Genomic DNA, 22,320 nt, shown 5'->3' on the forward strand with positions numbered 1-22,320 from the left:
CCTCGATCTGCAGATCTCAGTCTCCTGAGGAGCTGGGATTCTAAGTATGAGCGCCAGGCACCTAGCTGTTAAGTCCACCCCTGGAGGGCTCCACACAGATGCCCCCCCCAACCTGGTTAAGTCTCCACCCAGTTACCTGGGTAACCGGCACACCTGGAGGCAGTTACCTCCCCCTTCCCTGAGGTCACATTCTAATCCACCTGGCCACAGCCCCCTGTCCCTGCCCTAGGTAAGGCCCTGCGGTATTCAGGCAGGAGAGAAAGTGTATTACTGAACAGCTGGCCTGTATTTTGTTTTGAGGGAAAAAGAAAAAAGTCATGCTAACTTTGCCTGAGCTAGCCTCAAACTTGGACCTTCTTTCCCTCCTCCATAGAAGAGCCCAGGACAAAGCTGGGGAGAAGCCCAATGGGGAAAGCAGGGACAGTAGGGGGCACAAGGGTGCAGGTGGGGTGCGTGGGGGTACAGGGCTTGCGAGGGCGTGGACCCAGGGCCTGAAGGCAGGTGGAGAACGTGAAGACACAGGTGGAAGGGCCTGGGATCGCTCATTCACCAGCAAATGTTTATTGATAGGCAGGGCTCCTATTCTGTGGTGGGGAAGCTTCTAGATCCACAGACACGGAGGACTAGGGCTCAGCTGTGCAGATAATGGGGCCCAGGCTACTCGACTCCGTCTTGGTCCTTCCCAGGGTGCCCCTGTGGCTGCCGAAAGCAGGAAGGAACCTGCAGGTCGAGAGTGACAAGGACTTGTCCTCTGTTCCCAGAACCACCCAGGGCTTCTCTCCCCCTCCAGTCTCTTCTCTCCCAAGCACCTCCCCCGCCCATTTTGGGCCTCACTTTTTGTACCCGCAAGTTCTAGGAGTGTATGTGTGTAAGATCGTTCAGTTGGTTCTGGAGCAAAGGGAAAGCATAATGGGGATACGGTGACCAGGCACCCCACCTGGTTAGTAACAATCCCGAATGTGTGACCTTGTGTGTTAGTTAACCTCTCTGGGTCTCAGCTGTCTCATCTGTGATAGGGAGAATAAGAGCCAGGAAGGTACTGTAGTACACACTTAAAATCCCAGCACTTGGGAGGACTTGAGTTCCAAAGCAGTCTGGGCTACATAGTGAGACAAAAACAAATCAAGGGGCTGGGGATATGGCCTAGTGGCAAGAGTGCCTGCCTCATATACATGAGGCCCTGGGTTCGATTCCCCAGCACCACATATACAGAAAATGGCCAGAAGCGGCGCTGTGGCTCAAGTGGCAGAGTGCTAGCCTTGAGCAAAAAGAAGCCAGGGACAGTGCTCAGGCCCAGAGTCCAAGCCCCAGGACTGGCCAAAAAAAAAAAAAATCAAGTGTTGGTGGCCCACACCTATAATCCTAGCTACTCAGGAGGCTGAGATCTGAGAAATGCAGTTCAAAGCTAGACTGGGCAGGAAAGTTCATGAGACACTTAAATCTCCAGTTAACTACCAAAAGCCCTAAATGGTGCTATGGCTCAGGTGGTAGCGCACCAGCCTTGAGTGAAAAAGCTAAGGGACAGTGCCCAGGCCCTGAGTTCAAGCATATACACATATACACACAAATCCAAGCAGAATGGCTCATGCCTATAATACCAGCTATTCAGAAGGTAGAGATGGGAGGATCTCAGTTCAAGGCCAGCCTGGGCAAAAGTTCTTGAGAACCATCTCCATCAACTCAACAAGGCTGGGGGTGATGGTGCACCCTGATCATTCCAATTACAAGGGGACCACCATGAACAGGACAGTCAAGGTCCAGATCATCTTGGGCATAAATGCAAGGCCCTACTCAAAAAATAACTACAGCAAAAAAGTGCTGGGGGTGTGGCATGTTCTACCCCTTGGGGTAGAACATCTGCTCAACAAAGCCCTAAGTTCAAATACCAGTACTCCTTCTCCCACCAAAAGACCAGAGCAGCTGGGCACTGGTGGTTCACACTTGTCATCCTAGCGCCTCAGGAAGCTGAGATCTGAGGGTTGTGGTTCAAAAGCCAGTACCAGCAAGAAACTTTGTGAGGCTTTATCTCCAATTAAGTACCAAAAAAGCAGGAAGTAGGGCTGTGGCTCAAGTGGTGGTCGAACACCAACCTTGAGCAAAGAAAGCTTAGGAATCATGACTGACCACCTGAGAGAGAGAGAGAGAGAGAGAGAGAGAGAGAGAGAGAGAGAGAGAGAGAGAGAGAGAGGCTCTTGATTGGGGTGTGCAAGGGGTGTGGGGAAAGCACAGGAAGGCTGGCTGACCGTTAGCATTGTGAAGATCTTGCCCACTTTCGGAAGCTTCTGGAACCTGCGGTGTGGTGGGGTGTCCAGCCGGTCTGAGGCCAAGCTGAGGCCAGTCTGTCTTTCCCTGTCCTCAGGGTCCCCTGGCAATGTCTCCCAAAATGGGGCCTCCTCTGACAGGACCCGAGGCATCGCTGCCAGTACCTGGAAGCCATGGGCCGTGGTCACGCAGGGCACGTGCACCAGGCCCAGGTCTGGGTGGGTGGGCCACAGCCCCTGCCCCAGGCCCTGGGGCCTGAGCCGAGCGCGGGGGGTGGGGAGCTGGAAGGGGGGGATCTGGGCAGGGGTCAGCCCATGGCCTCTGGTGGGCATGGCGGCTGCAGGTGAGGACAGCAGGGCGCAGGCGGGAGGCCTGGGAGATCCAGTGTCACGGCCAGGCCAGCCCATGTCCTCATTTCTGTCCCTGTCCCTGATCTTTGTCTCCGGTTTCTGCTGCTCATCTTTCTTTAGCTCTTTCTGCAGCTCCCTTTCTATTTTTCTCCTCTTCAATCCTTTGTAAACATACTCCACTTTCTATGCACTATGAACAAAACATCACCATCTTGGTCATAGCAGGCACAGATGCTTCGAGATCTTTCCATTTCAAGACATAAAAGTATAGAATCTTTTTTGTGTATGTTTGCGCCAGTCCCGGGGCTTGAACTCAGGGTTTAGGCACTGTCTCTAAGATATTTTGCTCAAGGCTGGCGCTCTACCACTTGAGTCACAGCACCACTTCCAGCTTTTTTGGTGCTTACTTGGAGATAAGATTCTCCAAGGACTTTCCTGCCCTGGCTGACTTTGAACCTGGATTCTTAGATCTGAGCCTCCTGAGTTGCTAGGATTAGAGGTAAGCCACCAGTGCCCATGCAGCAAAGGATGTATGACTATGTTTCATCCCGGGAGAGGCACAAGGCCTACCTACAATGTAGAAAGGCAGCAGCTTTGCAGTTGGCTGGAGGGAGCACCTTTGTGTAAAAAGCAGATCCTTTGATGGGGGTAGGGTGGGTGGGTATTTCTATCTTTAACAAGTTAGGTCAGAGTTGAGTCTTGAGGGTGTGTGGCTGAATGGCACCTGCTCGGTTCAGGCCCTTTTCTGGGCAGCTCTGCCTGAGACCTTAGCAAGTCTCTCCTGGACCTCATGTCAGTCCTTCTGTTCTGTTTGTTGTTGTTTGTAGGGCTTAAACTCAGGGCCTGGACACTGTCCCTGAGCTCCTCAGCTCTAGTAGTGCTTTACCACTTGAGCCACTGCACCACTTCTGGTTTGAGCTCTTCAGCTCAAGGCTAGTGCTTTACCACTTGAGCCATAGCTCCACTTTTGGTTTTCTGGCGGTTAATTGGAAATAAGTATCTCACACTTTCCTGCCTGGGCTGGCTTTGAACTGCGATCCTTCAGATCTCAGCCTCCTGAGTAGCTAGGATGACAGACAGGTGTGACCAGCATTGGGCTTCCTTCTGTTCATCTTTGGCCTTGGAATGCAAAGCTCTGACTGTGTGTGCTCCTGCCACCTGGTCACCAAGGACCCTCAGTGTCCTTCAACCTGAGCAGCAGCTAGAGCTCAGAGAGGGCAGGACACATCCCCTAAGGTGCACAGCCAGTGTGGGAAGAGATCTGAGGCCAGGAGCCAATGCAGGGGCTCAGAGGGGAAGGATGGGTGCTAAATGGGGGGGGGGGGGGCATGCTGAGTGCTGTCCAGGATAGCTTGATTTGCACAGGGGAGCCAGGACTCAGTAGCCAGGTCTCCGTCTGTCTTGGCCTCCAGGCTCCCTCTGGGGGCGTGGGATAGATTCAGACAATTTCTCAGACTCCTGGGGGACTCCACTCAGACCCTGCATTTGGCTAAGACAAAGGGTCCTCTCTGTTCTTCATGGCCTCCCACTCCAGGACCCTGACTAGCACATGGTATGGGGGAACATGGGGTGAGCAGGGACTGTGGCCTAGCTGAGCCAGCAGACACCACACCAGCCAGCTTCTGGGGCTAGGCCTCACACGAGGCGGGTGGTGGCAGTGCCAAACCAGATGGCTGGGAGGGGTGGGGAGCAGGCAGGGCCCATCCCCCCAGGTCAGCTGATCAGCCTCAGGGGAAGCTTCCTTCTGGCCTTCAGCTTTGGGGTAGGATCAGATCAAGACCTACATATGGCTGTCCCCCTGTGCCCAAGCTGCTGGGCTCAAGGAGTGTCACCTGCTTAGGTACCTATGTTACCTGGCCTGGGCTGTGTCCTTCCTAGGTTGGCTTGGAACCTGCCTTGCTCCCAGCAAAGACCAGGGACTAAGCCATGTATGTCCCCAGGCAGGACTCAGGTGTCTCAAGGCAAAAAAAGGGGCAAGATTTGGGGGGCTCTGAAGCCTGAGGTTTGCAATTTTATTTATTTTATTTATTTATTTATTTATTTTGGCCAGTCCTGGGCCTTGGACTCCGGGCCTGAGCACTGCCCCTGGCTTCTTCCTGCTCAAGGCTAGCACTCTGCCACTTGAGCCACAGCGCCGCTTCTGGCCGTTCGTTTTCTGTATATGTGGTGCTGGGGAATCGAACCTAGGGCCTCGTGTATCCGAGGCAGGCACTCTTGCCACTAGGCTATATCCCCAGCCCGCAATTTTATTTTTATTTGTTTTGTTTTTGTTGCCAGTCCTGGGGCGTGGACTCAGGGCCTGAGCATTGTCCCTGGCTTCTTTTTGCTTAAGGCTAGCACTCTTGAGCCACAGTGCCACTTCTGGCTGTTTTTTATATATGTGGTGCTGAGGAATCGAACCCAGGGCTTCATGTATACGAGGCGAGAACTTTACCAATAGACCATATTCCCAGCCCCTGCAACTTTATTAAAAAAAAAAGACAAACAATGAAAAAAAATCAACTGTACAAAAAGGATTGTGGTGGCTGGGTGTGGGCCTGTGGCAGGCCGGGTGGGAAACTAGGCCTCCTGCTGCTGGATGAAGGGGTTGGGGATGGCCTCCATGCCATCCTGTGGGCAGATGAGCACCACCGAAGTGCCCCGGCACACCACCAGGCCCAGCTGCCGCGTGTCCTCTGTGAGCTTGTACTGGTCGTCGGGATCTGGGGGACAGGAGGAGGGGCTGGTTGGTGTCTGCTGAAGGCAGAGGCCGGAGGGCCAAGTGCCATGCCCATGGTGGGCAATACCCGCCCCCCCCACTCAATGGCCAACGGGTGCTGCAAACCAGGTCCTCAGCCTTCTCCAGGGACATTTCCAGATGCACTGGAAACATCTGCACAGCAGATCAGGGAGGCCCAGGGCACTTGGACACCTGAGCTGGAAGGGCCCTGTCACCAGGCAGGTGGTGGTAAGGCCCTGGGAGGGGGGGTGGCAGGGGAGGAAGACGCTCAGGAGCCGGCAAGCCACACTGGGGTGCTGGGCAGAGTTTGTAGTGGGACACTCACATTAGGATGCAGCTTTGCCACAGTCAGGTCTCTGGGGAGCAGGACCCCTGCTGGGCCTAGTACGCTGTGCCTCCTGCATGGCACGAAGGATGGGAGCCTGGGTGCAGGTGGTGCTGGGAGGGGTGGTAGCTACCACTCCTGAGGGCTCCCTGCATTGTCCTGACAGCCCCTCCAACAGGAAGGGCAGTAGTCTGGGGTACCCAGGCCTGGACTCTACTGTGAGGCCTGGACAACCCTTGTGTGTTCTCATGGCTGGCTGCCCTCAATGTGAATGCGGCCACATTACTTCTCCTATGTGCCCACCTGCCCAGGCCCTGCCACCACGCGTCCCCTGTGGGCCAGGGATGGGCAATCAGGCATGGCCCACTGCCACCCCACACTAGCCGTGTCCTCACCTCGCATGTACTCCACGGTGCCGTCCAGCACGAGGTTGAGCAGCGGGTCAAAGCCCTTCAGGATTCCACTGGCTTGGAGAAGCCACCGGCAAGACAAGAGAGGGAGGGACGTGAGGTCAGTAGTGAAACCAGGACAGGGGAGCCCAGGGCCAAGGCCTCCCCGGCACACGGGGGACACCGACCACTTGCCAGCCGCCTTCCCGCCGGCAGCTGCTGTGTGCAGAGGCCAGGGGCGAGGGTTCCCTGCCATGGGGCCTCGTGGAGTCTGCTGCTCCAGAGTAGCCTACAGGGCTCACCAGTGCAGGTTGGACTTGGGACAACAAAACTTGTATTTCTGGCTGGGGATATAGCCTAGTGGCAAGAGTGCCTGCCTCGGATACACGAGGCCCTAGGTTCGATTCCCCAGCACCACATATACAGAAAACGGCCAGAAGCGGCGCTGTGGCTCAAGTGGCAGAGTGCTGGCCTTGAGCGGGAAGAAGCCAGGGACAGTGCTCAGGCCCTGAGTCCAAGGCCCAGGACTGGCCAAAAAACAAAACAAAACAAAACAAAAAAAACTTGTATTTCTGGATGCTCAAATGAGTTTCCTGTCGTCTCTACATCACCAAGTACCTTTTGGTTCTTTTCCAATGTTTAAAAACTTGTGGGGCTGGGAATGTGGCTTAGTGGTAAAGTGCTTGCCCTGCAAGCATGAAGCCCTGGGTTCGATTCCTCAGCACCACATAAACAAAAAAAGCCGGAAGTGGCACTGTGGCTCAAGTGGTAGAGTGCTAGCCTTGAGAAAAAAGAAGTCAAGGACAGTGCTCAGGCCCTGAGTCCAAACCCCAGGACTGGCAAAAAAAACACACCTCAAAACTTGTGTGAAAACACCTCTTGGCTCAAGAACAGTCCTGATATAGTCAGTGGCATTACCGTGTGGGAAGGGTATAGGGGGAAGAAGCCAATGGGCAGAGCTCTGCTGTCCTAACCCAATGTGGTGGCCCATGCCTATGGTCCCAATTACTCAGGAGGTGGGGGGTAGGAGGATGAAAGTTCAAGGCTGGCCTGCACAAAAGTTTGAGACCCTATCTAAAAAACAAAAGACATGGCTCAAGTGGTAGAACACTGGGAGGGGGGTTCATGGAGAAAGGAGCAGAGCTCCATAGGAAGATGATGAAGTTCTGCAAATGGATGGTGGTACAACGTAAAGATGGTGTTACATTACTGAGTGTCACTGAATGGTACAGTTAAAAACTGTTCATTTTAGGCCAAGTGTAGTAGCTCATACTTATAATCCCAGTTACACAAGAGGTTGAGGGCAGGAAGACTGTGGTTCCAGGCTAGCCCAGGCAAAAAAAAGTTCACAAGCTCTCATCTCAACAGGGTGATGCGCACACCACCCTGCCAGCTCTGCCAGTTACGGCTGCCTGGCCTGGGGGGCATTTCTGTACTTTGCTCCTGCATGAAGTCTGCTGACAGTTTGAGAGGGGATGAGCTGTGCCTGCCAGGAACCCCTCTTACCACCTGGGGCATGGCTCAGCCACTGCCATGGCTCCATGTGTGGGTTCCTCCTCTGGCAGCCACACCCACTCCTTCCTGCCAGTCTGCCTCCGCCTTCTAACTCCTTCCTCTGGAATCTCCATGTCCTTTGGGGGAGCCACCCCTTGTTCGCCCATGGCATACACATCCCCCCTTTCCTGTGTCCCTTGCTTGCAAATGGGGATGGGTGCTGCTGGGAGATTGTGACAAAAGGATCTGAGCTGGGTGCCGGTGGCTCATGCCTGTCATCCTAGCTACTCAGGAAGCTGAGACCTATTGATCCTGGTTCAAAGCTAGCTCGGGGACAGGAAAGCCAATGAAACTGTTATCTCCTATTAAGTATCAGAAAATGAGAAGTGGAGCTGTGTCTCAAAGAGGTGGAGTGCTAGCCTTGATCAAAAAAGCTCAGGGACAGTGCCTAGGCCCTGAGTTCAAGCCCTACAACCAACAAAACAAAAAAAACGGACCTGCTTGGGGCGGGGTGGGGGAGGAAGGGGTCATAAAGCAGCCTAAAGGCTTAACTTAGAGGCACAGCAGAGTCTTATGCTTGTTCAGCTGGTGTTCTACCACTTGAGCCACACCTCCAGTCTGGCATTTTGCTGGACTGGAGATGGGAGTTTTATGGACTTTTTGCCTGGGCTGGCTTTGAACTTCAATCCTCTGGATCTCAGCTTCCTGAGAAGCTAGTTTTATAGGTATATAATATAGCCACCAGCACCTGTTGCGTCCTGTTCTTAACATGTATCCTATGTTTAAGAAACAAGTAGAGACTAGAATTTGGGGGCGGCGGTTGTGGTCCCAGGCGACACTGGCCATATCTGGGGATGCTTTGCTTCTCATGACTGGGAGAGCCACTGGTATGGAGGGGGGAGGCCAGGGATGCTGTTCCACATGCCCAACCTCAGGATGGATCTGGTCCACAGGAGGAGTGGGTGGGCTCCTGATGGGAGCTGCAGAGGTGGAACCACACAGGAGGCAAAGTTGTGACTCCCCATTGGGCGCATCACTTTGGGTTCCCTTTCCTGTCTCCTGTGCCTCTGTTTCCCCACCTGCCACAGGGGCACATCAGTTCTTACATTGGACTGATTAGAATTTCAAAGGCTTAAAACAGCTGCTGCCCTTGAACTCTGCCATTTCTCTGATGTGTGTGTGGAAGGGTGGAGGTGGGGGGGCTCACCTTCTCGGCCTCCCTGGAACTTCACCCTGATGGTCTTGTCAATGTACTTGGACAAGTCCAGGATACTCTCCTTCTTCTTTTTCTCCTTGTCCTGGAGAAGCAGCATGGGTGGGTTTTACAATTCTAGAGCACTGCACCCCTCTGGGCCCAGTTGCTGCTATCCAGAGTTCAATGTCTGCAGGTCTCCCCCACCCGATTCTCAGCTCATGTTCCCACCCATGTTCCCAATCCACCTACATTCCCCATCCCATGTCCCCCATCTCAGCTCTCCATCTCCCCATGCCCCTTATCTCAGCTCCCACATCCCCCATCCTCAGCCCCATCACCCCATTTTCCGTCTCAGCCTCCTGTCTCCTATCTCAGCTCCCTGTGTCCCCCCATGCCCCCTGTCTCAGCCCCGTCCCCCATCTCAGCACCCCATCCCTCCATGTCCCTCATCTCAGCCCTCCGTCCTTTCATGTCGCCCATCCTCAATCCCCTGTCCCCATTTCCATGTCCCTCATGTTCGCGGGTTCTGGTCACGGCGTGCCTCTGGGCCCGCAGCTTACTGTGCTGACTCCCCTGGCCTGCACGCCCCGGTCTCCGTGTCACCCTCCGCTTCTTAGCCCCAGCTTCCTCGAGCCCCGGTCCTCCCAGGGCCCCCCGGGCCCGCAACTCCCGTTCCCTCTCAAACCCGGCACGCTCACCGCCATTTTGCCGCTGCGCGCCGCTAGGCGCAGGCCCCGCCCCTGGGCTTTGACGTCAACCCCGCGCCCAGGCGTGGCGCATGCGCGGTGGTGTCGCCGCGGGTGTTGCTTGGAAACTGGCCCCCCGCTGCGGAGGGACCCGCGGACATGGCGGCGGTGATGCTGGCGCGGCTCGGAACAGTCTTTCTGCTCCTGGCGGCCCAGGTGAGGCCCGCGCCGCTGCAGCTGTCTGGTGTCGGCTCCAGGCTCGTGCGGGACCCCACTCAGCGCGCGGTCGGGGAGGGGAAGGGGGAGGCGGCGCCGTCTCAGGCTCGTCTCGGCCTGGCCCCAGGGCTCCACGCCCGGCCCGCCAGGCCTGAGTTCACCCCTCGCCGCGCCCTCAATCTGCTGCCGCTGCCCGAGGGGCCCCATGCCCCTCCCTTCCTGTGGCAATGGGCAGGTAGCTCAGATCCCCCTCCTCGGCCTCAGTTTCCCGGTGGAGTGTAGCACGCTGCTAGGTAGGCCCCCCACCTCACCCCAGGGGTGCAGGAAGCGCTTCCCGGGGGCGGCCAGCTGGATCCTCCGCCAAAGCCCAATGGCCACGGAGCCGGCCATGCACCAGAAAGGAGCGCTCCGTGCATCCGCGTCTTCCGCGGTGACCTTGAGCAGGGGACGTCCCTGCCGGTCCGCAAGAGGGGAACGCGGGTCCGGCGTGTGGGTTCAGGTCAGGATGAGCAGGTGACAGCACTCACTGAACAAGAGGCTACCGGGGGGGCGGGGGTCGCAGCTGGGTCACACTGTCATCCCCTACCCCTGTTCTGCAGTTCTGGGAATAGGGATCCCAGTGGGCCCCACAAACACTACCGGTAAGCTGGACCAGTTCTAGGATGTCCCTCATCCTTCCCACACCACTGCGCTCCTCCTTCTTGGTCTCCACCGTGCCTGGTGGCCACTTTTGTTCCTCATCTGTCACCAGCCTACTTCCAGGTAGGACTGACCCCCCCAAAAAAGAAAATGCCTGTTAGGGCTTGTTGCATCTTGCAGGCTGTCCAGTGGCTTCCAGGCATGTTTGTGACACCTCTGTGACCCTCCCCTGCCCCCCCCCTCGCCTTCCTGGACCCATGAGGTTTCACAAAAGGCCCTTTGCTCTTTTTTTTTTTTTTTTTTTTCTGTTGCCTCAGAATGTCTCTGGTCTTCCATCCAATTTTGGCTGCCTTGTTGTGTCTCTCCCCTCCACCCCACCCCCCGACCCAGAAGTTCTTTGGATCTCGTCCCCATCTTTCTGGCTGCTACTCTATCCAATCCTCTGGGTTTTGTGGGCCCTGTGCCTGGTTCACTTTACTTGGGGGAAAAGACTTCATGTTATCTAGATATTTTGAACAAAGAGAAAGCAAGAGGTGGCCGGGGGTTGTGGGTATATTGTAGGATGTTCTGAAGGATGCTGGGTGGGGATGGGAGAGGTGGTTATCATAGAAGCCCAGAGTAGCAGGAGTGTTACCAACTGTTGATTTACTTGGGGACAATGAGGAATTGGCCAGGGCTGGTATATAGTGGTGTTTAATTGTTGCAGGGAGACTTCAGCCCTTGTGAGAGAGGTCCCCACAAAGGAACCACTCCAGGTATGCCTTGAGGAAGCCAGCTCTTTGGCTCAGGTTTAGAGGGCTAGACAGGGAGCCCAGGGGAGGGGCAGCCTGGGAGTGGGGCATAGGCCACATGGTCCCCAGGCTGGACAGGTCAAGCTAGGCAGTAGATGGCTCAGGTGCCAGAGCCTTTGGACTTTATCCCAGGCAGGCCAGGGTGTGAACTTTGTCCTGGGAATAGGAGGCATGGAAAACAGCCAAGGCCTCAGAAGCAAGCAAGTCCTCTTGCTGTTCCCATAGGCTGGTTGTAGACATAGGGCTAAGGTTGGGAAGAGTCCAGGCACCCCAGAGCCAGATCGGCACTCCTCTGGATGAGAGGCTTTGTGTGACACCACACAAACTCAGTGATCTTTGTGGCCCAGTATGGGAGCTCTGAGGTCTAGACTGAGGTAGGGAGAGTTGATGTGTGACCCCTGTGAGTGGCAGCTCAGGACTTGTATAGGTGCCCTAGTCCCCCCTTACCCCCTACCTTCTTCCCAGGTGACTGGGCCACTGCTGGGATCCGGGCCTGGCCTAGGGAGCAGTCTGCTCCCCACCGCCACCCTGTTCCAAGACCCTGCACCTGGCTGACCCCCCCCCATACACAAGTTTCAAGCAGACCAGTCCTGGGGTGTGGGGGGGTTCTACTTCAGCCAGCCTCCTGTTCCCTTGCCCACCGAGGAGGTGTGAGCTGGGTCCTGTGACCCAGTGGGCAGGGACCCATCCAGAGCCAGTGACTGGGTGAGACCCCTGGTGGCTCCCGGTACAGGTTACAGGCTTGTTTTTAGCGGAAAAGCAGCTTTTCAGATCATAGGGAGGGAAATCCATGAATGCGCTTTTGTGCTCTTAAATGACCGTTTTCAAGAGAAAGTTCTATCGACTTCTGTTTCACACAAAAGGCACTTTTCAGTGAGAACCCTGGTCCCAGAGGACAGGAGTTGGCAGTGTGTCCTGGGGAGAGCTGCGGTCCCGGGTCTCTCCTGCAGCCACTCTCCTCTGCATGGTGGATGGTGATGGTCACTCCCCACAGCAAGGGACTTGGCTCTGTCCCAATAAAGCTTTATTTACAAACAGTGGGTGGATGGCTTCCGGCCTTTCTGCACATAAACTCCTTCATGGGGCAGTGGACGGCTCATTCATGTCCAGCAATGGCTATGGACATAGGTGCTTGCTTGTTAGGGTGGGGGGGTGACTGAGGGGCTGGAGCCCCCTGGGGAGGACCCAAGGAAGGAGCTTGGAATTCTTCTCTAGGTGGAGGGAGGTGAGGTGTATGGGGGGAACCAGCCAAGCTGATGAAGAAAACACCTTTAGCCACAGGACCTCACCATGGCCTCCACTGCCCTCCTGCCCCTCCCTGTGGGCCCGTCCACCCAGCAGCCCTTCCTGGAGGCAAACCTAAAAAGCAGCACCACACCCTCCCCCCCCCCCCCCCAGTCTGTGTTGCCCTGTTGGGACTGCATGGTTCAGGCCTCCTGCGTGGCTCTGGTCTGCGGCGGGGGGCTGTGGGTATTTCCACACTGCCACCTCCAGATGGCCAGGCCCTAAGCACTAAAGGAAGCTCTCAGGCTTCTGGGGGCTCCAGGCCAGGTCAGAGCCCCCATTGCCAGCCCTGACCTGGCAGGCATCTGGGTCTGGGCCCTGCTGGGCTGTCCTGCCAGTGAGCTGCAGGACATGGGGACCGCCCATGTGTCATCAGGCTGCCTCCTGCTCATCTCCATGGCAGGGTCTTGGGAGACATGAGTGTCTCTACCGAGTCGTTTTCAACCCCACAGGAGGAGGGGGCTGCAGAAGGGTTCTTAGGAGCCGGGTGTGCTCATGCGCTGGAGCGGGTCTCCTGGCACCTGTTTCTCCCCAGGATCTCCGTCCTGGCTCCTCCCTGTGCTGTGGCCTTGACCTCCCAGCATGCTGCCCCAGGCCCATGCCACCTTCTGGAGAGCCTATCTCCATCTGAACACAGCCACAGGCCCTAGCAGAACCCAGACAGAGCTCTCCTCAGAGATGGACAGTGCTCTGTTCCTAGCTCTGTTTCCAGCAGTCCCCTTGGGCTTTATTCATTCATAATGAGACTGAAGTCTTTAGCTCTGAGTATTCTGGAACTCCAGATCCACTTCCCAGGTTCCTGAGTGCTGGGGTCGCGAGCAGCCCCTGCAAATCTGGCTCCTCCAGGCCCCAGGCAGCTTCTCCCTGTCCCTAATGGGAGGCGGGCCAGTGTTGGCTTTCCTGGGGCCTGGAGCTCCTTGGCATGGTCTGGACTGGAGCAGAACGAGTTTAGTCCTCTGTGTCCCGCTGGTCACCACTGCTCACTCACCTTGGCTGCTGGGAGACCTCAGTCTGCCAGGCAGGGCTCAGCCCTGGGCCCCACTGAGGGGTCACTTCACAGAGGTCCTGCCTTCCTGGGCATGTGTGTGGTAAGGGGCTGCCCCCAAACCTGCTAGGGGGCTGGAAGTTGTCTCAGACTTCCTGCCTTGCCCCCAGGTCCTGCCCATGCTCCCTAGCTGCAAGTGACCACAAGTGCCCAGGGACAACATGTGACCCCTCACCCCCCACCCCTGCAGGGGCTCCTCCTGGGCTTTCAGTCCCATGAGATGCTAGGACTGAAACCCAGGTGATGAGATAGCTGTTTGTGCAGCCGGGGTCTGTGGGATGCTCAGCCGTCCTTGTCCTTGTTGCCCTCTTCCTGGTGTCCTCTGTGGTGAGTGGAATGGGGTGCAGGACTCCACCCCCCACCCCCCGAGTGCAAGTACCTCTCCCTGAGTTGTCCCGGTTGCTCTGAACCTTGTGTCCTGTGTGGCCTGTGACTGCCGTCTCATCCTTCCTCAGGTAGCCTGTGAGTATGGCATGGTCCACGTGGTCTCAGAGGGCAGGGGCCCCAAAGGCAAAGACTACTGCATCCTGTACAACCCGCAGTGGGCCCACCTGCCACAGGACCTGGGCAAAGCTGTGAGTACCACGCCCAGCTGCAGGCTCCACGCACGCCCAGCTCAGTACCTCACTCTGCTGGTCTAGGGGTTCCAGTAGGAGCTGCCCACGGGCCACGCTTTGGTGGGTGGGATGGGGCAGAGGCGGTACGTGGGGCTTCCCCACTTCTGTGGCTGTCAGCCACAACTGTGAGTGGTATTGGACATGGCCCTTCTGGGCATGTGGCTCTAGCTCTGGGGTATGAGGCCTTGTGAGGTGGTCCGTGTCATCCCCCTTTGCCCCTGGGCTGCCCTCACCCCACCCTCCCTCAGTCTCTCCTGCAGCTGCGTGACTGGACATCGTCTCTGCTCTGCTCCCCGGGTGACCTCCCAGCCAGTGGCTTCAGCAACCAGATCCCGCTGGTGACCCGCGGGAACTGCACCTTCTATGAGAAAGTGCGGCTGGCGCAGGGCAGCGGGGCCCGGGGGCTGCTGGTCGTCAGCAAGGAGAAGCTGGTACGCCCCGGCCTGCTGCAGGCTAGGCAGCCTTGGCCTCATTTCTGCAAGTGGAGGCAGGATTGGGGGTGCTCCGTGATCCTGGGGGTCCTTTGTGCCAAAGCTTGATTGGCTGAGGTGCAGTGACTCCCTGGCCTTTGCCCTCTCGGCCCAGGTCCCCCCTGGAGGGAATAAGACACAGTACGAGGAGATCGGCATCCCCGTGGGCCTGCTCAGCTACAAGGACATGCTGGCCATCTTCAGGGTAGGTCCTACCCCGGGCTGCCCAGTAGGGCTAGAGGGACTGGGGGGTGCAGGCACAGGGCAGAGGGCAGGGGCAGTGGCCCCACTTACTTCTGGTGTGTTCTCTGTGGCAGCGCTTTGGCCATGCCGTGCGGGTGGCGCTGTACGCACCCAGCGAGCCGGTGCTGGACTACAACATGGTCATCATCTTCATCATGGCCGTGGGCACTGTCGCTGTTGGGGGCTACTGGGCCGGGAGTGGGGACGTAAAGAAGTGAGTGTCATGGCGTGGGAAGGGCAGGTGGTGAGTGGAAGCTCTGGAGAGGGCCTGCTGCTCTCTCTCTCCTCTGGAGAGAAGCCCTGCTGATGGTGGGCACTGCTCAGAGCACCTTCTGGAACATGACCTGTGTCCCCTGGAGGAGCTGTCTGCTGAGAACTTGGGTGGAAGCCTGAGGCCAGCCCACGGGAAGGGATGGGACCCGGACCTGCCATTCTGAGGCCTCCACTCCCCAGCCGGCCTGGCCTGAGTCCTGGGGTGGTGTGGCTTCCCTGGGGACATGGGCTCCCAAGGCAGGCGTGGGACCAGTGCTGTCACAGGCCTGGTGGCCTGTGTGGTCCCAGAGCCACTCTGGTCCACAGTGGTGTTGGTCCCTGGTGACCTGGGACACAGGCCAGCCCTGTACGGGCCCACGCCCTGGGGTGCTGCTAGGGGTCTGCCAGCGAGGGTGTGGGCATGGCATGACCCCGAGGTGTCTCCCAAGAAGGTACATGAAGCACAAGCGTGACGACGGGCCTGAGAAGCAGGAGGACGAGGCGGTGGATGTGACGCCCGTCATGATCTGCGTGTTCGTGGTCATGTGCTGCCTCATGCTCGTGCTGCTCTACTACTTCTACGACCACTTGGGTGCGGCCCACTCCCGGGTGGGGGAGGTCACGCCCCACCCTCCTCCCCTCACCTCCCGCTCTGTCCCCCACAGTCTACGTGATCATCGCCATCTTCTGCCTCGCCTCCTCCACTGGCCTCTACAGCTGCCTGGCGCCCTGCGTGAGCAGGCTGCCCTTCGGCAAGTGCAGGTGAGGGCCCACCAGGCTGGGCCAGGCCCAGAGGGGCACTGCTCACCCTGCCGCCGCCTCTGGCCCCTGTGTCTCCTGCTCCCCAGCCTTGGAGCTCCTCGCTCAGCCTGACTGTCCCTAGCACCCAGCACTGCCCGCCGCCTCTCCCAGGCCGGGAAGCAGGGCAGGGTTAGAAGGTTCTAAATCTTCAGCCTTGTCCCCTCCTACATGCCCAGCTGCTCTCTTTCCCCATGCATTGTCTAATAAAGCGTTTTTATAGCACCCTGCCAGGGCTGGGCATGGGGAGTACAGGGGCCCCAGCAGGCACCTGGCCTCAGGTGTCCCCGGCTGCCAGGGCTCAGGGCATCACTGGTGCAGCCAGCCCTGCCCCGGCGGCCAGTGGAGCAGCCAGGTGCCCTGGAAGGGTCCTCAGATCAAAGCCAGGCTGGCACTGGGGTGTGTGGAGCTGGCCAAGGCTCCCGGCCATGCTCACCGTGCTCACCCCAGCACAGGAGATGCAGGCCCTCCGAGGGAGGGAGGGGGCTCCTGCAGGTTCCCACATGGCAGGAGCCCCGAAGTGGAGTGGGGCCCACTGGTCTGGCAGGTTGGCCAGGTGGGGTGTGGGTCAGTGGGGTGCTTGGTGCTCATGGTTCTTCCCCTCCCCACCTCAGGGTCCCGGACAACAGCCTACCCTACTTCCACAAGCGCCCCCAGGTCCGCATGCTGCTCCTGGCGCTGCTCTGTGTGGCTGTGAGCATGGTGTGGGGCGTCTTCCGCAATGAGGACCAGTGAGTCCCCCGTCCTCCTCCCACCCCTGTCCTCAGGTGCCCCCACCCCGACGGCTCCTCTTACCAAATGCCCAGGCTGCAGGCCACCCCTTGCCACCCGTGTACAGTTTCACCTGGGCCTGGCTGGGGGCCCAGGAGCCCCGATTGGAATCTGGATGGGGATGGTGGGGACATGCCGGCCTTGGGTACCCTGCCCTCCCGCCTGGCCTCCATGGAACTCGTGGGCAGGCAGAGCCAGCCATCCCTTCTTCTGCCTCCCACATGGCCCTGCAGCCTGGAGCGCACCCTCCATGGAAGCTCGGGCTCTACATAGCCAGCCTGCAAAGGCAGGCCGGGGCTGCTTCCCGCAGGTGCCCTTCCCACAGGAGCTGTGCGAGGTGTGGGCCGGGGGGAGGGGGTCTTGTACAGCCCAGCCCCCTCTCTGGGCAGGGCACCCAGCACATGGCCACGGGGGCAGCCAGCCTGTCCCCACGCAACCCGGTGCAGCCCCAGCCCAACAGGCTCTCCTGACTTAGGCATTGCTTGGAGCCACCAGACATTCCTGGCAGAAGGAAACCTGGAAATCTTTTGTCCTTTGTACACAAGGAGACTGCTCTGTGAGCAGAGCCGGGCACCGCTCAGTCACACACCACATGTGCTCCTCATCTCCGCTAAAGAGAGATGTCTCTGTCCCAGACATGGGCAGGAAGTGTCCAGTATTGCCTGTGACACGGGCCAGAGCGAGGCCTGGGGACAGATGTGAGGGCTGGAGACAGGCCCATCCTTGGCTTCTGGCAGCATGGCCTGCTCCCAGGCCCGTCCTAGTCTCCTGGGACCCCGGGCGTGTCCAGCCTCTGCAGCCTGTGGCCGATGAGAGCACAGGCTGGGCAGGGCGGGGCAGCCTCGGGTCACCGGGCCCTTGCCTTCCAGGTGGGCCTGGGTCCTGCAGGACGCGCTGGGCATCGCCTTCTGCCTCTACATGCTGAAGACCATCCGCCTCCCCACGTTCAAGGTGAGCAGCTGGGGGCCCTCCGGTGGCTGCAAGGGTTGCTGGGCAGGTGTGTCCAGGCCGTGGCTCACAAGGTCTTGGTTCTCCCTCGCTTCCCATGGGGCAGCCAAACTTTGCCGGAAGGAGCTAAGTAGAAATGGGAGATGGTGACTTGGACTTGAAGTAGGGCCATGTGCAGGGCCTGGGCTTCTGTGTTGGGGTTCTGTATCACCCCTGCCAGTACCGTCCCCTTGCAGGCCTGCACGCTCCTGCTACTGGTGCTCTTCATCTACGATGTCTTCTTCGTTTTCATCACGCCCTTCCTTACCAAGGTAGTGCCCATCATCCCCCCACACATACACCCTCTCACCCCCACACCCCACTCTCACATGGCCCTGTTTTATGCAGAGTGGAAATAGCATCATGGTGGAGGTGGCCACCGGGCCTTCGGACTCGGCCACCCACGAGAAGGTATGTCACCTGACCATGTGGGCCTCGGTGCCATAGGCCTAAGTGCTGACCTGGAGCCCTGGATGTGGGACTTACAGGTGGGCCTGGAACGTGGCCTGATGTGACCTTCTCCATAGTTGCCCATGGTGCTGAAAGTGCCCCGGCTGAACGCCTCACCCCTGGCCCTGTGTGACCGGCCCTTCTCCCTCCTGGGCTTCGGAGACATCTTGGTGCCAGGTAGCTGGTGGCAGGGCTGCGGCAGCTGCCAAGCCTGTGCCAGGGAGCAGCCCAGCTTCCACAGTTGGGGATTAGAATGGTCCTGGTGGCCAGGCGGCCTGATGGGAGCCATCCTTGCCCTGTCTCATGGCCATGCTGTGTGGGCAGGCTGCCCGGCAGGGCAAGGCGCTGACTGAAGAAGACAGCCAGCCAGGGTGAGTGTGACCCGTCCTCTCCCCAGGGCTGCTGGTGGCCTACTGCCACAGGTTCGACATCCAGGTGCAGTCCTCCAGGGTCTACTTCGTGGCCTGCACCATCGGTAGGTACCACACCCATGTCCTAAGCTGGTGGGTGCCCTCGCCACCCCAGAACTGAGCACTGGCTGCAGAGCTGGGCTTGAGGTGTCGCGGCCCTTGCATCCACCTGGTTCCCCCTGTTGATGTTTCCTTTTGCCTGACTGCCTGCCTGGCTTCCTTATTCACTTTTTTGCTGGTCCTGGGGCTTGAACTCAGTCTGGATGCTGTCTCTGAGCCTCTTTGTGTGCAAGGCTAGTGCTCTACCAAGCCACACGCCACTTCTGGCTTTTTTTGAGTAGTTTATTGGAGTCTCACCAACTTGGCCGCCAAGCTGGCTTCAAACTAAGCTCCTCAGTTCTCAGCCTCCCAAGTAGCTAGGATGATGGGCGTGAGCCCCTGATGCTGGTGATATTTTCTTTATTAGCTACATTTGCTGTACCAGGCAATTCCATTTGCACATTCACAAACACATATGTGTGTTTCTGCACATGTGCAATGGCTGTTGGTTTCCCGTTTGTGTCTCTCCTTCTCCTGGCCTTGCCCTTGGCACCAGAGCCATCCCCACCTTGAACTCCTAAGGCATTGTGTGTTTTTAAGGCAGACTGAGTTGAAACACTTGGGAGCCAGGGCTGGGGCAGAACCCCCCAAGCTGACTGCCCCCCCCCAGCTGGCTCCCTCCCCACAGTGCTCACCCCGGTGGGCAGGCTGACCTTCCTTCTGCCTGCAGCTTACGGCATCGGCCTCCTGGTGACGTTCCTGGCGCTGGTGCTCATGCAGCGCGGCCAGCCCGCCCTCCTCTACCTGGTTCCCTGCACGCTGCTCACCAGCGGTGCTGTGGCGCTGTGGCGCCGGGAGCTGGCCATGTTCTGGACCGGCAGCGGCTTTGCGGTGAATACCAGTTTGCTCTGACTGCCTGCGATAGAGGCCCGTGCGGCCTGACTGGGCGCAAGTTGAGTAAGCCCCTCGCGCCCTGCTGCCACAGGGCCATTCTGTGGGTGTCGTGTGGTTCTGCGTGGTGGCTGCAGGGGGACAGTTAAAGGGGCCCCCTCCACAGGCTGTGCATACCTTGCTTGGGGTACAGGTTTTGCTAAAGTCACTCCCTCCCCCAGAGCACAGGGATCCTTCATTACTGGGGACCTCAGGGTACAGGGCTGGCTAGCCAGCTGCTTGGGGGTGCCAAGGTGGAGCAGGGCTGGGGACCCCGTGCTGGCCCTTGGCAGCGGCTGTTGCCCTCTGCCTTCTGTTCCCCGGGGCACAAACTTGGACAGTTGAGGGTTTTTCTGGGGTTCAGGAGAGACAGGCAATGGGGAGCAATGTCCAGGGGACCCTTGCTGCTGACCCACAAGGCCACAGTTTCTCTCCTTGGGGCCTGGTGCTTCTCTGGGACCTAGATCCTGACCCTCAGGACTGGCCTCCCCATCCCAACCCGTGGGGTCAGAGGCCAGGGCCGCCCATTTGTGTCCCATCCCACTGAGGGCCGCTCTTCCTGCAGAAGGACCTACCTCAACCCTCGTGGGCGCCAGCCACCACGCTGCAGCCTCCAAAGGACTCGGAGCCTCTCCCCACACAGTCTCCAGGCCCAGAGCTGCCCAAGGCCCCCCTGCCTGCCACGCAGCCCCCCAACCCGGCCAGCACCGAGCCCACACCCGAGGAGGCGGGGGCTGAAGCTCCCGCCACGGACCCATCCAGCCCAGCCAGCAGTGGCCCCACGCCTGCAGGCCAGGACCAGGTGCTGCCAGGGACCTCGGCCTAGAGGGGCGCGCGGGCCCAGGCCCTGCAGCCATCCGTGCCAGACCGGCACGACGTGGGATGCATTCCCGACTTGGTGCTCTGTCCTGGGGGCCTGCCACAGCTGCGCCTTGGCCCCAGCCTGCTCTGTGCTTGGCCACACAGCCCCCTGCTACGCCGTCTTCCTGGCCCCATGGGGCCCCCCCGCCCACTCCACTCAGGGCCTTTGCAGTGAGGCCCCCACATTTGGTGCTGCACCCCAACGCTTCCTAGGGGTTTCCCTCCAAGGGCCTGCGCTTGGCCACAAGGAAATGCAGAAGCCGCTGGCTGTGCAGTGCCCAACGAGACACGGCTCATGACAGCCAGCAGGGGCCGGCAGGGGTGGGGACTCCTGCCCACCCGCCTGCCCACACCATGCTGCCTGTGGCCTGGGAGCCCCAGCGACCCCGCAGGGCCCCAGGGCGAGACTTAAGGATGGCCTTTGCCCTGTGGCATGGGCCGAGGGCACGTGTCTTCCAGCCACAGCAGGCAGCTTCTGGAGTGAGGGGGAATGTTCCAGAGCTGACCATCCATCCGCCCTCTACCTCACGGATGGGATTCTTGGTCCTGTGACAGGTGCCCATGGCTAGCCAGCCCAGGGGCACAGCTGCCCCCCAAGCGGCGGGGCCTGGCACCCCCCCACGGGCACAGGGCCCTCACTGACACTCCCCCCCCCCCGCCCTCTTTCGTCTCACTGCCTCCACCTGGGGGAAAGCGGAGGCCGAGCACAGGAGCCACCCCACGGGCACGAGGCCCACCAGGCAGTGGGCTCTGCCCCCACGGGGGACATGGGGTGAGCTGTGCCCCCTCTAGAAGCTAGTAGCCCTGAAACTGCCCTGCCTGGACCTTCCTGCCCAGGTCCCTGGGTGAGTGCCGCAGGCCTCCCCCACTGGACTCGCCTTAACTCATTTGACCCGAGAGTGGGGGACCAGCACAGTCCAGGGGGCCCTGGCAGCAGCTGCAACTTTGTCACCTTGCTCCCTTCACATCTATGATTAAACAGCTTTTGATACCTAGAGCCGTGTCACCCTTGGGGGGCACAGGAGTTCAGCCTCTGCTTCCCGCCTGCTTTCTCCAAACACTGCCCCCCCACCAGACCAGGACTGGAACTCCATGCCTAGCACTCCCGGGCAGGGGCTCAGCTGGCCCCAACCCCTACAAGTCTACTTTCTGTTGAAGGATGGGATATGTGGGTTCCTCCCTCCCCCCATGGCTGTCCCTCTACAAGCCGGGGGCTGAGGCTTTGGGGCCCATGTTGCTGCAGAGCCAGGGGGAGAAGCTACACAGTTGACACAGGGAAAGCAGCCCCTCCTCAGGTGGCCTTGCCTTGAGTTTGAGGCTTGGCCTTAATTTGGGGAATGGCTGCCCGGAAGCCAGCTGCCTGCCCGGTGTGCTGCCACTAGCTGGAGGCCTCTGTCCTGTGGTGGACTGAAAACCACAGAGTCATAGCCCAGATGGAGCCCGGGCTCCCACCCACCTGCCGGTGCCGTGGGGGCATTGGGTGTGTTCCCCGGGAGGTGGCGTCTACCAGAACACAGTGCTGAGGCTCTGCAGGAGCCGCACTTGGTGCGCTGAGGCCGCTCCGGGCTTGGCGACACTCAGAAAATATCAGCGTTCAACAAAGCCCACCTGGTGAGCCTGCACCCCAGCCAGGGTGGCCCCAACCCTTGCTGAGTGTGGCAGGGCCAGAGGGGGAAGGGAGAGCAGCAGAAATGCAGGCCCATTGCATGTCTCCGTCTTGTGGTTTAAGGTCCAAAGTGAATGATAGGGTAATTGTGGGTTTGTTTTCTTCAGTAAACCAACCAGAGCTTACGGCCATCTATCAACCTCCATCTTCCAGTCACCAGCCAGCCACCCACCTACTCATCTACCCATTCACACATCCATCCACCTATCCACCTACCCCTCATCTACCCATTCACCCAGACCCACCCACCCACTCATCTACCCATTCACACATCCATCCACCTACCCCTCATCCACCCATTCACACATCCAGACCCACCCACCCACTCATCTACCCATCCACCCATCTATCCCCTATCCGTTCACCCATCCACCCACCCTTCTTTCCACTCATCCACTCATCCACTCATCTTCCCACCCAATCATCCAACC

The 22,320-nt window shown here is 58.9% G+C and overlaps 2 protein-coding genes across 6 annotated transcripts; one reads left to right on the top strand and one right to left on the bottom strand.

The window, feature by feature from the left end:
• Positions 1 to 5,098: 5,098 nt before the first annotated feature.
• On the bottom strand, positions 5,099 to 10,259 carry Lsm7 (LSM7 homolog, U6 small nuclear RNA and mRNA degradation associated). Of its 2 annotated transcripts, none has more exons than XM_048341991.1 (4): positions 9,948 to 10,259; positions 8,747 to 8,837; positions 6,052 to 6,123; positions 5,099 to 5,314 (listed from the first exon to the last, which is right to left on the bottom strand). In XM_048341991.1, the coding sequence occupies exons 1-4, from the start codon at positions 10,050 to 10,052 to the stop codon at positions 5,172 to 5,174; spliced, it is 411 nt and encodes a 136-aa protein (XP_048197948.1). In that variant the 5' UTR covers positions 10,053 to 10,259; the 3' UTR covers positions 5,099 to 5,171. The 2 variants fall into 2 exon arrangements, with proteins under 2 accessions (XP_048197948.1, XP_048197949.1); XM_048341992.1 differs by lacking the exon at positions 9,948 to 10,259 and adding an exon at positions 9,433 to 9,466 and having other exon boundaries at positions 5,102 to 5,314.
• Sppl2b (signal peptide peptidase like 2B) lies at positions 9,509 to 21,218 on the top strand. Of its 4 annotated transcripts, none has more exons than XM_048341949.1 (15): positions 9,509 to 9,636; positions 13,851 to 13,970; positions 14,261 to 14,443; positions 14,598 to 14,687; positions 14,800 to 14,939; positions 15,427 to 15,569; positions 15,643 to 15,739; positions 16,390 to 16,506; positions 17,416 to 17,497; positions 17,731 to 17,805; positions 17,882 to 17,944; positions 18,061 to 18,160; positions 18,381 to 18,458; positions 19,163 to 19,323; positions 19,928 to 21,218. In XM_048341949.1, the coding sequence occupies exons 1-15, from the start codon at positions 9,580 to 9,582 to the stop codon at positions 20,186 to 20,188; spliced, it is 1,767 nt and encodes a 588-aa protein (XP_048197906.1). In that variant the 5' UTR covers positions 9,509 to 9,579; the 3' UTR covers positions 20,189 to 21,218. The 4 variants fall into 4 exon arrangements, with proteins under 4 accessions (XP_048197906.1, XP_048197907.1, XP_048197908.1 ...); XM_048341950.1 differs by having other exon boundaries at positions 15,430 to 15,569; XM_048341951.1 differs by having other exon boundaries at positions 19,163 to 19,389; positions 19,928 to 20,064.
• The last annotated feature ends 1,102 nt before the right edge of the window (positions 21,219 to 22,320 follow it).

Source organism: Perognathus longimembris, chromosome 3 (assembly GCF_023159225.1).
Source record: "Perognathus longimembris pacificus isolate PPM17 chromosome 3, ASM2315922v1, whole genome shotgun sequence".
Classification (NCBI taxonomy): domain Eukaryota; kingdom Metazoa; phylum Chordata; class Mammalia; order Rodentia; family Heteromyidae; genus Perognathus; species Perognathus longimembris.